Raw genomic sequence first — 16,766 nt, 5'->3', positions numbered from 1 at the left:
TCAGAAGGTCGATGGTTCAAATCCCCGCAATGGGGTGAGCTCCTCTTGCTCGGTCCCTGCTCCTGCCAACCTAGCAGTTCGAATGCACGTCAAAGTGCAAGTAGATAAATAGGTACCCCTCCGGCGGGAAAGTAAACGGCATTTCCGTGCACTGCTCTGGTTCGCCAGAAGCGGCTTAGTCATGCTGGCCACACGACCCAGAAGTTGTACGCCGGCTCCCTCGGCCAGTAAAGCGAGATGAGCGCCGCAACCCCAGAGTCGGCCACGACTGGACCTAATGGTCAGGGGTCCCTTTACCTTATTCAACATTTGAACTTTCTGCAGCAGTAGGTGGTCTCCCCCCGAAAGTATAAATAAGAACTAGAGTGTCACTGTTACTCTGGGAATTCATGCTTGCATTGCTGAACCTACTCTGATTCATTGGGAGCAAAGTGTCTCATGGGAAGAATCCCTAAGGAAACTCTAGGAGCATATCCAAACGTCTTACCCTTTCAGTTGAAAACCCATTGCCAGGATTAAGAAATGATGTCTTCTCTCCATTGGCAGAAGCAAGGGCAAACTCTCTGGATTAAAATAACAACAACATCAACACAACATGCAAAACAAAGCAATTCCTGTATTGCAAGGGGTTGGACTAGATAGATGGCCTTTGGGATCCATTCCAACTCTACAATTCTATGATTCTATGAAATGACCATGCGTTTTTTCAATTATTATGTTCATCAATGGTTTACAGGCCAGGCTTCAATACGCTGAAAACAATAAACTCTGAATTACATTTTTAAATCAATGTATAAAAACACAGCTACATGAAAAGTACAGTTGCCCAAAGAGCAGAAAATTTGCTTTGAGTATAGGGTGCTAAGAATAAAATATTTGATATATAATACGGTCCACACGCACGATCACTGAAAATGGAATGCGGAGTTTCCCAAAGTCCTGCAGCCAAAGTATAATGCCCTGCGCCCACCTGCAAATTAAAATTTGACATACTTGTTCATACACCCAAAAAGATTAACTTCCACCGCGAAATTACATCTGGTTCTTCCACCCAACAGCTGTTGTTGGTTTTGGGGGGGAATAAGACGGGTCAGAAGTTGCAGGACCCTGGAGAGCTCCCAATGAGCAACTTGCTCCTATGAAGAGTGGAAGCAGACTTCTTAAGCTCCTGCTCTCAGCCTCTTTCTCTCTCAGGCTCCACCCTCTATAGATTCTTGAACCCGTTCATCTCCAGATCAACACTCCTCCTCTATTCCTTGGTGAGCTCCTGGTGGGGCCATTTGGTTCCTGGGGCTCAGCGTAAGGTGCCCTGAGGATCCATGCTGTGACTCTACAGATCCAGGAGATTTTTCCTGGGACTCGTGTTCCTTGGCCTCAGCTGGTCTAGCTCCTTTGCTGGAAAGTCTGCAGCCTCTGACCTACCCAGGGTCTTGACTGCTGCTGGACCCTGGCGTCATGAAGGATAATGCATATAAAAGCGAAGAAGGACCTGCCTTCTGTGGATCACCGGTTATGTGTTTGCAACTGAACACAATAATCTGGGAAGCCCCCATGAAGCAGTACCAAAGCGCCCATGGGCAATACCCACCCTCTCTAGTATGCCACAACTGCAGCTAGAATTTTGTTAGCTAAGAATTGGAAAACATAAGAAGTCCCAACAGTGGAGGAATGGCAGATGAAGATGATGGTCTTTTCGGAGCTAGCCGACCTGACCGGAAGAGTCCGCGACCAGAAGGAGAAGGAGTACCAGGAGTAATGGATGAAATTCAAAGACTATTTAGCTAAATATGCTAAGATAACTTAATTGGAAAAACTCGCAAATACCAGATAGGCCTAGGATTTAAATATGTGATGTTAGAGAATAATATCTTTAAAGTTAAAATGAAAAGGTTGAAAGATGTTAAGTGATTAATTTTATGAGAAAATTGGTTCTGGAAAAATGTTACAATGAAATACACTGAAATTCAGCTAGGGGGATTTGAGGAAGTCACTTAACAATGTTACTAAGATTGGATTAAGTACAGTTAAGATGTATGTATGTATGTATGTATGTATGTATGTATGTATGTATGTTTAAAAATTCTGGAAAATCAATTAAAAAAATAGAAAAAAGGAAAAAAAAATACCCACCCTCTCTTGTGTGAATGGCTATCGGCTGTCATAGACAACAGCTCGCCGTGAACAGCCAAAGCCTGCCTCTGAATCTCTTCCTTCTTCCGCTCATATTCTACAACCGGGGTCCTTTTCTCAGCCTGCTTTTCTTCCTCCGTCATGTTCTTGCTCATGGCTTTCAGGGCTTGCAAGGAAGTGTGTAGCTCGCCCAGGACACCTTGCTGAGAAAATATCGCCTAAACAGATAGAGGAATACAAAAATCACACTTTTCGATGATTTGTCAAGACACGCTTCTTTACTCAGACTTTTGATTGGGTGGGTGCCTACCCTCTCCCTGCATTAATACACACTGCTGCAACTTGCCTCTGTCACTTTCCCCTAAGCTGTTTTGTGCTTTCGTTTCATGATTCTGTGACTTGTTCTGATGGTGACATTTCTGTAACCCGCCCTGGGACCATTCAGAGAAGGGAGGGCTATAAGTACTAGAACAAAACAAAACTGCCTGCAGCAGTTTCTTAAGGTAACCCACACCTTGAGAATCAAAGAGAGGATAATATAGTCGTACCTTGGAAGTCGAAAAGAATCTGTTCCGGAAGTCTGTTTGACTTCCAAAGCATTCGAAAACCAAAGTGTGGCCGCTGGCTGGATGCAGGAAGCTCCTGCAGCCAATCGGAAGCCCCATCGGACGTTCGGCTTCCAAAAATTGTTCAAAAACCGGAACACTCATTCCGGGTTTTGACCGTTCAGGAGCCGATTTGTTTGGGAGCCAAGGCGTTCGAGATCCAAGGTACAACTGTATTGTTTTTATGCAATACCTCATGTTCTGCAATGAGCCCCTTCGTCTTTCCCGCCTTGAGCAGCTTCTTTTCTTTATTTATTTGCTTATTGAGTTTTGAAAAGGCATAGTTCAGCTTCCCTCGTTCGATTTCCATTTTTAATTCAACATAGGACACGATTTCACAGCGAACTGCCTGCAGATTATGGGATACATGTTCAGAAACGACGGTAACAAACAAAACAAGCAGGTTAAGAGGGGTATTTCGGAGAGGATATGGTGGAGACAAGACAGGTTCTACCCTAACCATCTTCCAGGGAAGTCATTGTTTTTATATCCCAGCTTTCCTCCCCCGAGGAGATCAAGAAAAAGAAGAAGTGTTTGGATTTGATATCCCGCTTTATCACTACCCAAAGGAGTCTCAAAGCGGCCAACATTCTCCTTTCCCTTCCTCCCCCACAACAAACACTCTATGAGGTGAGTGGGGCTGAGAGACTTCAGAGAAGTGTGACTGGCCCAAGGTTACCCAGCAGCTACATGTGGAGGAGCGGGGAAGTGAACCCGGTTCACCAGATTACGAGTCTATTGCTCTTAACCACCACACCACACTGGCATGCATGGTTTCCCCCTACTCACTTAATCCCTGTGAGGTAGTTTAGGCTGAGAGGCCTAAAGGTCACCCAGTGAGCTTCCTGGCCAAGTGGGGAACTGAACCCTGGTCTCCCAAGTCCAACAGTTTAATCACCAAACTGGCTCTCTAATCTCTCGGTCCTAGAGGACAGATAGGACTGAGAATACAAAGACTCAGAAAAGTCCAGTGCACATTTAGCCAGTGCATGGAGGACAGAGTGGGACCAGGCCTACGAGGTCCACACAACGACACCCGTGGCTTTCCTGTGAGACTTATAATCAACCTCAATCTTGAACCCGGGTCTCCCTGGACCAAGCTGATAACTAGCTCCCACATCACACCAGCTCTGTCAAAAAGGCCTTTAGAGCATCACACCTAACAAAAAAATATCCCCAAGTGGCTTCTCTGTGATTAAAAGGACTCTTGGTCTCCCAGGTACATTTTCTCACCTCCCATCTCTCGCGGACGTCTTTGCTCTTTTCCTCCACCGCTGCCTTTTCACAAGCGGGCAAAATGTCTTTCAATTGTTCTGCTGCTCTCAAAAACTTGCGGAGGATGTTGGTATCCAAGATGCTAAAAGCTTCCTGCAAGAAGGGGAAGGCAGGGGGATATAGCCTAAGATTATAGAATAATAATAAAAACACACTACCTGTCTAAAAATAGATGACTGCCATGTCGGGGGGAGCCAAAGTGGTATGCTCTATAACACCTGTCAGTCCATCTGGATAGCCAATGGTCAGGGATGGTGGGACTGGTAGCCTGGCCTCTTGAAGGGGCCCCTTTCCAAGCTGGCAGTATTACAGAGCTATACAGAGCTGTGCTGGGATTGAATGGCAAAGGAACCAATTTTGAAGGAGTTCATTGAGCCCATCGCTGGGGGACAAAGAGCCCATTTTTACTCAGCAACACTGTTTGTGGCCTGTTCCTCAAGCCCAACATCACCAAACAGCATATTCAGTCAATGAACTCCTACTACAGTTCTCTAACATGGAAGGCGCCATTTTAATTTCGCTTCCACAGAGCCCTCAACTTAGCATAGACCCAGAGCATTGTGGGAGGCAAGTTAAAATGGTGCCTCCAAGCTACCGAGTGCTGATAAAAATGTTAGTTCATTAAGGCCCACTCATTTAAGGAGGCTTTGCCCTACCTTGTTTACCACTTGAGACAACAAGGCCATCACTACTACAACTAAGGTTAGAGAAGAATTTTGCCTGGCCTGTATTTTTAATTGGACCAACCAAATTCACACCTCCTGGACTAAGATATGGATCAGAACGCAATTACCCTTTCAGATTTTGCCCTTCTCCAAATTTCGTGATACATGCCAAAATGCATTTTAACAATGTGTATTTTGGAACAAAATGCTTTTAGAAACGCGTACGTTCAGATAAAATACATATTTAAATAAAGAATTTTGTACAGATTTCTTTTTCCATGGACGCATTAATATGGAAACAGAATACAACAGACTTATAAACAAACACGCGTGAAACTGACATGAACTGGAAAGGATCCATCTCCATCCATTCCTAAACACAGGATGAATTATGCAGTAATCAGTAATGGTTTGCCTCACCTCATGTTTCAAAACTGGTCCCTCAGGCCAGCTCTTTTGGCCAAGGATTTGCATAGCTTTTAAAATGGATCCTTCAAGCTCCTTGTGAGCATCTTCAAAATTTAGCTTAACCTCTTCTTCTGATAAAGACTCGTCCGGAGATAGTGAACCAGCATCAAGAGTCTAGGAAATAAAAAAAGGCGGGAAAAGAGGAAAACAAGAACTTTTATTCACATTTTCCAGTAAAAAATGGTTTTTTGAGGAAACTGTCTTTCCAGATAAGTTAAGGCAGGATGATTTGCTCACTCCCTCAATAGTCAAGGCCCAAAAGCTTCTTCTGTTGATGTGATCTCTGCAAGGGTTCAAACCCACTTCAAAAAGAAAATAGATTGGGATACAGGGCAGCATCCTGTAAAAAGGCTGGCTGAGTTCAGATGCATATAGAGGCTATGCGTAGCCTGGATTCAGGATCACACACCCCTGTCTCACTGATTTGATGAACCTCTCCTGAAACTGGGTTTAGTGGAATCCATGGACTGGCCATAGGTTCGCAATGGGCCTAGAAACTTGAATGTGTTTAGGGCTGAACTGCATTATCATAAGAGCATAAGACCTGCCCTGCTGGTCCAGACCAAGGGACCATCATGCTGGCATAGTACCCAACCAAATCCCTATGGAGAACCCACAAAGAGCACACGAGCACAACCATACTTCTCATGTGCTGTAGTGACTGGCATAACACCTAAGAACTTGAAAGGTGCATTTAGAAATCGTCACTTGGAGCCACGTGTGTCTTAGCAACTTCAGAGGTCAAGACTAAACTCATCTGCCACTGCAGCATCAATGCAAACGTATCTGTGGGGCCCAAAAGCAGGACTGGTCTGCCCAGAAGATGGAGGGGACCCCACTCTCCCGTTCCCGCTGTACACAGTCACTGCACATTCATAGACTTTTGATCCACCGAACTGGAAGAACAAGGGCTCTTAAGAACCTCCTCTGAGCTGTCCACTGCAGGGTCCTCTGGTTCTGCTGTTGTGGGAGAATCCATTTTTCCATTACTGCCAGCTGCCAGTTTCACCTCCACCTCTTCCTCTTGCATTCCCAGCAATCTCATCTCCTAGGGACATCAAACGTCATTTGTTATAACCCCCCAATTATTCAATTTCTACCAAACACCAATTAATGACTGGTGTTAGCAATAATTCTGATAAGAATTAAAATCCTAGGTTGAGTCTCACCCTAAAATTTATCAGAACATTTGATTCTGTTTTATTTGTTTAGGTCTTAATGGAGACCATGGTTTTCTCTCCAATACAGGTGTCAAATTAGTACAGTGGTACCTCAGGTTAAATACTTAATTCGTTCCGGAGGTCTGTTCTTAACCTGAAGCACCACTTTAGCTAATGGGGCCTCCTGCTGCCTCCGCGCCGCCGGAGCCCGATTTCTGTTCTTATCCTGAAGCAAATTTCTTAAACTGAAGCACTATTTCTAGGTTAGCGGAATCTGTAACCTGAAGCGTATGTAACCCGAGGTACCACTGTATAGCAAGGGAGGAGTGGGGAACATCTAACCTGCCAGATATTGCTAAACTACAACTCCCATCACCCCTAACAAGTGTGGCCAATGGCCGGGGTGATGGGAGCTGTAGTTCAGCAAAACTTCTGGAGGGCAAAAGGTTCCCCACGGCTGCCTTAAAAAAAGTATCATATTAAGAACGTTCACTGTTCTTATCTTGTATAAGTTTGGACCTTTCATGGGACCGTCACAGATAAACTGTAACTCTGTGCACATCAAGGCATTTTGGCCTCATTCTTCACTAATTTACAAAAAATATCTGTTAAAGATTAACACCTCGTGCATCTGAGGAAGTGTGCTCCGGTCCATGAAAACCTATGTTACAATAAATCTGTTAGCCTGAAACAATATTCCATGTTGCATTTTTATGCTTAACGATACCATAAAGCTAACAGCAACTCCACAAGGCTTTTAAAAAATATCTGCGACAACTCACAAACTGTGTTTTCTTTATAAGCTTTGCCCATTTTCTGTTCAGTTTCTTCAGCTCACTGGAAACGGCTGAACCCACTTCCTCGTTGCAGGATTCGATCAAAAAGTTCCCTGCTTCGTTGACAGATCCGTGCCGGGAGTTCCAGGCAGCCAACACTTCTGTGGGAACCTAGTACACAACACAACACAATGCAACACAAGACAGTAAGCCTGCATCTCACACGCATTTGTCGTGGGCGATTTCAACCACACACACTTGGCTACATCTCCCTATACCAGCCTCTCTCTCTTCCTCTCTTCCGCCTTTCCACAAACATGTGTCTTCCCTGGGCAAGTCCTGCTCATCATGGTATCTTTGGGAGTGGCGGAGATGGTTTCGCAAGAACTCACGAGGCAATCCGACTGCCCGCGAGATCTCTCGGGAGGATACCCACTGCTCCCACCTGCCAATGGTGCCCTCACCATGATCAATTCCCGCCTGGAAACCTATGTCCCCACTGTGGAAGGATGTGTGGATCCAGAATTGGCCTCCATAGTCACTTACGGACTCACTGTTAAAACCATGTTTATGAAAGACAATCTTACTCGGCTATGAGTGATCACCCAAGAAAGAAGAAGAAAAAGAACCTTGCAGGGTTCACCAAACAGGACTTGCCTGGGAAGAAAGGCAGAGAGCTTGAAAGCTACTTTGGGGCCAGGTCTACTTGTGGCTTCCAGATTTCCTCCGACCTCTGAGCCTTCCCCTTAGTAAAGGTAAAGGGACCCCTGACCATTAGGTCCAGTCGTGACCGACTCTGGGGTTGCGACGCTCATCTCACTTTATTGGCCGAGGGAGCCGGCGTACAGCTTCCGGGTCATGTGGCCAGCATGACTAATTCACATCTGGCGAACCAGAGCAGCACACGGAAACGCTGTTTACCTTCCTGCCAGAGCGGTACCAAATTTATCTACTTGCACTTTGACGTGCTTTCAAACTGCTAGGTTGGCAGGAGCAGGGACCGAGCAACGGGAGCTCACCCCGTTGCGGGGATTCGAACCGCCAACCTTCTGATCGGCAAGTCCTAGGCTCTGTGGTTTAACCCACAGTGCCACCCGCGTCCCTGTGAGCCTTCCCCTTACCAGCTGCCTTATAGAATGCAGCTGGCTAACCTTGGAGTGGCTTTCTCTTCCTCCCATAGTGTTGGACACATTTCCCACCTACAGCTCAGAAGGCAATTTTTGTGTATAGATGTGAGCCTTTGAACCAAACCCCTGCGTATAACGTTGAGTTGGCTGTCCGTCACATCTGGCGCTCACAATACTTCCCCAACCAATCGACCGTAAGAGTCAGGAAGAAATGCAAACATACATTCGGAGGGTGCTTTTTCCGCGTGTCTTCCAGCCAAGCCTGCAGCAAGCGGATGTTCTCCGTATAGGTGTCCCAGGACAACAAAATCTTCCGCAAGGTCGCATTCACGTTGTCAATGTACTCGTTGCATCTGGAAACCTGAGATTCTACCATCTTAAATAATTTACTTGCATCCTCAGGATCAGCTCCTAGAATGTTAAATAACGATGCTGTCATTACCTATCGCTACAGTACTTGCAGGACTGCCTTTGCCCAGATATGCCAATTCCACTGCTTCAATATGCAGAACTGGCACATAATAACTGCTGCATAATATTTGTTCCAAAATCAATTTTTGGAACTTTGGAACTCCCCGCTTATTGACATCAGACAGGGGCCTTTGGTGTGCTTTTTTCGGGAATTGCTTACATTCTTTTTTTTAAGGCAAGCTTATCCAGACATGTAGAAGGAACTTGTGCCTTATTTTTTAGCTATTGTTGATTTTAACCATCTTTTAAATAATTTTAATACCTGTCTTTAGCTGTTTTTTTAAATAACAGTTTTAATTTTATACTGATGTAAACTACTTAGAGAGGTGTGTTGGTTTACAACAGAGTAATATAAAAAATAATAATCTTAAAATAAAAAGAAATTACAGCAGAGCAACGAGACTGGTTCCGACCCTGGTTCATTATCACAAAATGCCACGATGTGAGTCACCATTATGCCCTTTTTACAGATGGGAGAACTAAAAATGGAAGAGAGCAACTTGCCAAAGCCAGGATCTTCTCAGTGAATACTAGGCCTAAGATTTCAACAATACAAGATGATATGAGTCTAGATAGAAGCGTATTTACGCTTTTGAGGTCTTACCCAGATTAGAAGTGGTCATGATCTTGTTCTGTTTCTCTTTGCATACTCGAAATGTGGTTTCCAGTTGACTGAGAAATCCTTTTTCTTCAATAAAACTCTGCCCACACAAACAAACAAAAAATAAGCAAAAAGATGGATTAATTTGAAAAATGCTTTCTGGTACAGAGATTTGGAGATGATCGAGTTTGAGATTTAAAAAATAAACAAATCATTATTTTAACTCTTTTAAAAAAATTATTGAAGCGCACCTTACTGGCTCAATTATTTTGTGCTGCATCTTCTTTGGATAATTGCTTTTGCAATGCAGAGGGGGAGTTTGGAGAATTGGCTGTTAATTGTCACCTTTGTTTGTTGATTATTATTATATGGATTGTTATACATTTTACAGATACTGTTGCATTTGTACATATGCCACGATGGCAAGAGGCAAAATAAAATAAGAGAATAATGGAATGTTTTGGTTCCTAGTTGGAAGGAAAATCCAACTAGAAACCAAAATATTTTCGCATTGGTTTGGCATCCCCTCGCTCTTCTCTATCATATCACCTATTTTATGCATTACAAGGTCAGGTTGAGTCTTATCATCGTGAAGGATTGTGGCATTTACACCCCACCTCAGACCTGTCGGTCGTGTGGGCTTCCTGCCTAAAAGCTACAGTGACTGATATATAAACAGTGATGTGCTTTCAATGCTTGCTAAAAACAAAACAAAACTTGTTTTCCCAGGATTCTGCTGACCACTGATAGAAGCGGTCACTTCATTCTTTGTGAGACTACAGCTGTTTCTAATGCTCTAAGGCAGAGGTAAGAACCCTTTCCTCAGCCCAAGCGCCACATTCCCTTCCGGACAATGTCCCGAGGCCCATGTGCCAGTGATGGCTGTGGCCAAAGCCAAAAGTACCTGCAGCAGACCAAGTAAATTTTACCTTTCTGTGGAAGGCACGTTTTGACACACACACAGACTCGCTCGTCCCTCTCTTAATAAGAAACAGGCATTATCAGAATCCAGGAACAGATTTCAGCTAGGCAAAAATTCTTGGGTGTAAGGAAAGTCTCTGGGATGTAATTTTGAGGGGTTCCGACAGCAAGGCCTAAGCGGGCGCGTTTGGCCCCCAGGCCTGAAGTTCTCCACCCCTGCTTCAGGTAGGTAGGTAAGTAGGTAAAAGGAAGTGTAAAAATATTTTAGTTACAGGTAGGTAGCCGTGTTGGTCTGCCATAGTTGAAACAAAAAAATTCCTTCCAGTAGCACCTTAGAGACCAACTAAGCTTGTTATTGGTATGAGCTTTCGTGTGCATGCACACTTCTTCAGATACAGTGGTAATAATAATAATAATAATAATAATAATAATAATAATAATAATAATAATAATAATAATAATTTATTATTTATACCCTGCCCATCTGGCTGGGCCTCCCCAGCTACTCTGGGCGGCTTCCATAAAAACCAAAAATACAATAAAATATCACACGTTAAAAACTTCCCTGAACAGGGCTGCCTTAAGATGTCTCCTGAATGTCAGGTAGTTGTTTATCGCCTTGACATCTGCTGGAAGGGTGTTCCACAGGGCGGGCGCCACTACCGAGAAGGCCCTCTGCCTGGTTCCCTGTAGCTTTGCTTCTCGCAATGAGGGAACCGCCAGAAGGCCCTCGGCGCTGGACCTCAGCGTCCGGGCAGAATGATGGGGGTGGAGACGCTCCTTCAGGTATACTGGTACCTTGGGTTACATACGCTTCAGGTTACAGACTCCGCTAACCCAGAAACAGTACCTCGGGTTAAGAACTTTGCTTCAGGATGAGAACAGAAATCATGCTCCGGCGGCGCAGCGACAGCAGGAGGCCCCATTAGCTAAAGTGGTGCTTCAGGTTAAGAACAGACCTCAGGAATGAATTAAGTACTTAACCAGAGGTACCACTGTACACTGAAACAGAAGTCACCAGACCCTTATATATAGTGAGAGGGTGGGGAGGGGTATTGCTCAGAAGGGTGGTGGGTGATAGGTAGGTGTCTTATTACAAAAGAATTTCAGAAATAGACTGGAAAGAGAAGTTGCTGAATTGCAATGTACTACCAAACCTAAAACCATGGAGAGACCTGGTCTCAATAGAGACATTGGATTCTCATCTCATTATACATGATGAAGCTATTTTTAGTCATCTCACCCCTTGCTTTTTCCTGTAAGACCTATTGCAGTCGTTAACAGTTGTCAACAGGCTCATCTCAGCTATCTGCCAATCTCCCATTCCCACCACCCTTCTGAGTAATACCCCTCCCCACCCTCTCACTATATATAAAGGTCTGGTGACTTCTGTTTCAGTGTATCTGAAGAAGTGTGCATACACACGAAAGCTCATACCAATAACAAACTTTGTTGGTCTCTAAGGTGCTACTGGAAGGATTTTTTTTATTTTGTTAAAAATATTTTAAATCAGAGAGGAGGGCCGCTTTGGGCCAGGGCAGCAGATCTGAAAGCAGCCAGCCCACCTGCCAAATCACATGATGTTTCACGATATCAGGGCATCTGATGATGTCAGGTACAGAGAAACTTCAAGCCACAGCTTCAGAGGGTGAATTGGATTCTTCCTTTGCAGCTGCAGCTTGAATTTAGTGCCCCCTTAAGGCTCTCATGATTCCCTCTCTGCAGCCACAGCTTCAATTCGGTACTTTTTGAATTCAAGCCACGGCAGAAATGCTAGAAAGCTTTTATACCCTTCTGAACAAATAGGACAAATCCATTCAAAACTTGGGCAGGTGTCACCGACGGTTTGATACAGAGTGCTGAGGAAAGAGCCACCCCCCCCCCCACATCACCCCTCAATAAATGCTTTGGCACATCAAATTGCTGTCAGGGTTTAAACCTTGCAAAAAATTGCCTAGACTTCCTTCTTGGAGGAGGGGATATGGTTGTTTTCCCCCGCAACCAGCCTTCTGTTAACAAATTGCAGTTTTGCAGTGACATCTGCTGGATGCCCAGACCACATCATAATGCCTGCAAAAAAACTTTTTTGTTTAGGCAGCCGTACCCAGACACAAAATTTTATTATGTATGCTTGTTCTTAAATTCTGCTGATTTATCTGTATTTGAATAATTTTTATTACGTCTCCTTGCTTTCAAAGTTTGTTAATTTAAGTGGTGCTTTTATACACACACACACTTTATGTACACCATTTAGAGGTTTATTTGTTTTAATTAAGCAGGCTACACATTTTGTCAAATAAATAAATGCGCCGTTTTTATTCCAGCCTGAAAGCTGCTGAATTCGACAACTGCGGCTTCACACCAAAAAACTGGGCAGCTGCACTATTCAATGGGCACAGAGCACTTCTTAGCCCCATTTTGCAGATGAAGGCAGGGAAGGACTGAGGCTTAGCGTTTTTGAATGAAGGGACATCCTGATTCGTGCCACAATCTCTTGGCCGCTGTTCTACGAAACTAGCCAGCCAGCAAATGGAAACAGCTTATGATGCTTACATTCCAATCTGACAGCAGCGACTCCACATTCTCCTTGGCCCCATGCTTGATGTGCCAGATGTTAAGCTTAGATACCAGTTCCTTCAAGATAGACGAGCAGAACAATTGGTGGCACTCCACAAGATTGCTGAAATCTGCAAGCTGGATGCTGCTGAACCTGAAAGGAAACCCAACAACCTGATTAAGAAAGCAGGCAAAAACGGCAAGTGCGCCGGGCACCATGAAAGATGCTCCATTCATGAGCACCTCCAAAAGTCTGGGTGCCATTTTTTTGTGCCTGGCTGACACTTGAGGATTACCGAAATGTTTGTGCTTTGAAGCCTCAGACTATTTGTTAAGTACAGATGATACGTTATGGAGCTTAACAATAAAGAGTCAAGCGTTTTGAAAACTGAAGTATGGCACCAATATTTTCATTGTCAACAAGAAATTAAACATGCATTAACAATTTCTGCTAAGAGTGTGATATTAACAATGTGCCATTTACGTGAATTGCGTATTCATTCATTCTTATCAAAATAATAAGTAAAAAGTGTTGCTGACCCCCCCCCCAGGAGTGGCGACTAGACATTCTGTTATGGTGCCCACAACCCACGTCCCTGAAGCCATTTGGCTCCTAGCTTTTCTATCCCAGTGTCTAACACTGATAGGAATGCGCAATTATATTAACGGGTGGATAACCACAGAGCCTAGGGCTTGCCGATCAGAAGGTCAGCAGTTCGAATCCCCGCGACGGGGTGAGCTCCCATTGCTCGGTCCCTGCTCCTGCCAACCTAGCAGTTCGAAAGCACGTCAAAGTGCAAGTAGATAAATAGGTACCACTCCAGCGGGAAGGTAAACGGCATTTCTGTGCGCTGCTATGGTTCGCCAGAAGGGGCTTAGTTATGCTGGCCACATGACCCGGAAAAACTGTCTGCAGACAAATGCCGGCTCCCTCGGCCTATAGAGCGAGATGAGCGCGCAACCCCAGAGTTGTCTGCGACTGGACTTGACGGTCAGGGGTCCCTTTACCTTTACCTTTTAAAGCTGTTCTGCATTTATCTGCGAGGCTGGGGAACAGTTACGTTGAATGGCCCGCAGAAAAGTGAAATGCGGACGTTATGGTGCTACACCATGGTAGAGCTCCTGCCTTGCATAAGAATGTAAGAAGAGGCAGCTGGATCAGGCCAATGGCCCACAAAGTCCAGAGTCCTATCCTCACAGTGGCCAACCAGACGCCTGCAAGAGATTCTCAAGCACAACAGCCCTTTCCCCTCCTGTGGTTTCCAGCAACTCAAATTCAGTAGCATGACTGCCTCCAGCCGTGGGGGGAAAGCACAGTGACAATGTCACCTCTTACTTGCCTTTTCTCTAAACTAAAATATCCAAATGAGGAAGGCCCCAGATCCCTGGCACACAGAGCCAGTGTGGTGTAGTGGTTAAGAGCGGTGGACTCGTAATCTGGGGAACCGGGTTCGCGTCTCCGCTCCTCCACATGCAGCTGCTGGGTGACCTTGGGCCAGTCATACTTCTTTGAAGTCTCTCAGCCCCACTCACCTCACAGAGTGTTTGTTGTGGGGGAGGAAGGGAAAGGAGAATGTTAGCCGCTTTGAGACTCCTGAAGGGGAGTGAAAGGCGGGGTATCAAATCCAAACTCTTCTTCTTCTTCTTCTTCTTCTTCTGGACAAGGCTGGGAATTGTTTCCTATTTGAAACCCTGGAGAGACACCACTGGTTTGGATAGAGTACGTTTATAACTCTATCTTTCCTCCAAGGAAAGGGGCCATATATGCTTCTCTCTCTCTCCAACTAACAACCCTGTGAGGCAGTACAGGCTGAGAGAAAGTGACTGGCCCAAGGTCACCCAATGGGATTCATGGAGGGAGGATTTGAACCCAAGTCCTAGTCCGACACTGTAACCTCTACATGGCACACTGGCTCTTCAGCTGAACACAGCCACCTAGGCTGATAAGAGGAATCTGATAGTGACAAACCTTCTTCTCATCTCTTCCAGTTTCTGCGGTGGCACCAGGGGCATGCCTGCCTCATCTCTGTTCTCAAAGGACTGCAGCATCTCCAGGTGTTCTTTGAAATGGTCCATCAGGCTCTGAAAGAAGAAGCATGGCTCCATTCACATATTTCACACCATCACAGGGGGAGACAGCCATGTGCTGCAGCCAGCTCTTCCCAGAGTTAATTTGACACTGGATTCCCCATGCTTGGCGTAGACCAGTGTTTCCCAAACTTGGGTCTCCACCTGTTTTTGGAGTTCCCATCCAAACAATCAGTTCCCATCATCCCTGACCACTGGTCCTGATAGCTAGGGATGATGGGAGTTGTAGTCCAAAAACAGGTGGAGACCTAAGTTTGGGAAACCCAGGTATAAGGCAGCTTCCTATGTTCCAAAGTTGTTGCTTTTTAATGAATTTCTGCTTGTCAAGTTACAGATAGGTAGCCATGTTGGTTTGCCATAGTCAAAATAAAAAAATTCCTTCCAGTAGCACCTTAAAGACCAACTAAGTTAGTTCTTGGTATGAGCTTTCGTGTGCATGCACACTTCTTCAGATACACTGAAACAGAAGTTGCCAGATCCTTCTATATAGTGAGAAGGTGGGGAGGGGTATTACTCAGAAGGGTGGTGGGAATGGGTGATTGGCAGATAGCTGAGATGAGCCTGTTGACGACTCTTAACGACTGCAACAGGTCTTACAGGAAAAGGCAAAGGGTGAGAAGGTGAAAAATGGCTTAGTCATGTATAATGAGATAAGAATCCAATGTCTCTGTTCAGACCAGGTCTCTCCATGGTTTTAAGTTTGGTAATGAGTTGCAATTCAGCAGCTTCTCTTTCCAGTCTATTTCTGAAATTCCTTTGTAGTAAAACAGCTACTTTGAGATCTTGTATAGAATGTCCTGGGAGATTGAAGTGTTCTCCTACTGGTTTCTCTGTTTTGTGATTCTTGATGTCTGATAAACAGACATAAATGACTAAGCCATTTTTCACCTTCTCACCCTTTGCCTTTTCCTGTAAGACCTATTGCAGTCGTTAAGAGTCGTCAACAGGCTCATCTCAGCTATCTGCCAATCACCCATTCCCACCACCCTTCTGAGTAATACCCCTCCCCACCTTCTCACTATATAGTAGGATCTGGCAACTTCTGTTTCAGTGTATCTGAAGAAGTGTGCATGCACACGAAAGCTCATACCAAGAACTAACTTAGTTGGTCTTTAAGGTGCTACTGGAAGGAATTTTTTTATTTTGCTTGTCAAGTGTGAGCATTACCATGGAAATTGCATAGCAAACCACACTGTAGCTGCAGAATCATGGAAGGTGCAAACCAGTACTACCTCTGTGTACCTGTGTTTGTGTAGCAAAGCTGAGCATATTTTTTTCAATTTTATACTTTTCAACAATTTTACAATCATTTTAATATTTCAAAACTCGACTTCCTTCCCCCTCTTTCTGCGGTTCCTTAAATTTATTTTTTAATATTTTCTACATGAGCAGGTGTATTTTTAAAAATCCTGGGGGTTTTTTCTGTAACCAACCTGGGTGGACCTCATTTTTCCTTCCAGGGCAGCCATGGCTTCACAGTGGTCTTGGGAATCTGGTAGATCTTCAGCCAGCTGGCGTTCTACCTCTTGCAACCAGGACTCAATTGCATCTAGAGGTGGAGGCAATAAACCGTCCAGCTTTGCTTTCCATTCATTCATCTAGGAAGGCAAGACACAGGTGTACACAAAAGGTTCTGTATTTGTTTTACACACACACACACAAGTTCAAGTTAACAAACAAACTAGGCTATTAAACCAGGTGGGTCTGCTCCATCCTCAGTGCACAGGTAGAAGCGTCTAGGAAGGCTCACGTGTCGTCACGCTTACAAAATGTGTGAGATGCAGAAAATCCTGCAGAACCCAGAATACGTCAGTTTTATTGCTGAAATGATTTTTGGCAGGGGAAACCACTCAAATTTAGGGGAAAGGGGAGCATTTGGGGACCATTAGGATCACCTGCAGGTGGCGCTGTGGGTTAAACCAC

General features: G+C 44.7%; 1 protein-coding gene across 1 annotated transcript in view; it reads right to left on the bottom strand.

The window, feature by feature from the left end:
- SYNE2 (spectrin repeat containing nuclear envelope protein 2) overlaps positions 1–16,766 on the bottom strand; it is a 258,420-nt gene that overhangs the window by 191,112 nt on the left and 50,542 nt on the right. The window contains exons 12-23 of the mRNA XM_083516520.1: positions 16,277–16,441; positions 14,725–14,837; positions 12,753–12,909; positions 9,282–9,378; positions 8,430–8,617; positions 7,086–7,250; positions 6,066–6,191; positions 5,096–5,257; positions 3,969–4,103; positions 2,929–3,084; positions 2,131–2,348; positions 488–563 (exon numbers count right to left, since the gene is read on the bottom strand). Of these exons, the coding sequence (XP_083372646.1) occupies positions 488–563; positions 2,131–2,348; positions 2,929–3,084; positions 3,969–4,103; positions 5,096–5,257; positions 6,066–6,191; positions 7,086–7,250; positions 8,430–8,617; positions 9,282–9,378; positions 12,753–12,909; positions 14,725–14,837; positions 16,277–16,441 (1,758 nt within the window). The remainder of the gene's footprint in view (positions 1–487; positions 564–2,130; positions 2,349–2,928; positions 3,085–3,968; positions 4,104–5,095; positions 5,258–6,065; positions 6,192–7,085; positions 7,251–8,429; positions 8,618–9,281; positions 9,379–12,752; positions 12,910–14,724; positions 14,838–16,276; positions 16,442–16,766) is intronic.

Source organism: Podarcis liolepis, assembly GCF_965112155.1.
Source record: "Podarcis liolepis genome assembly, chromosome: 1".
Classification (NCBI taxonomy): domain Eukaryota; kingdom Metazoa; phylum Chordata; class Lepidosauria; order Squamata; family Lacertidae; genus Podarcis; species Podarcis liolepis.
The sequence above is the reverse complement of the archived record's forward strand: the minus strand, read 5'-3'. Positions and strand labels throughout refer to the sequence as shown.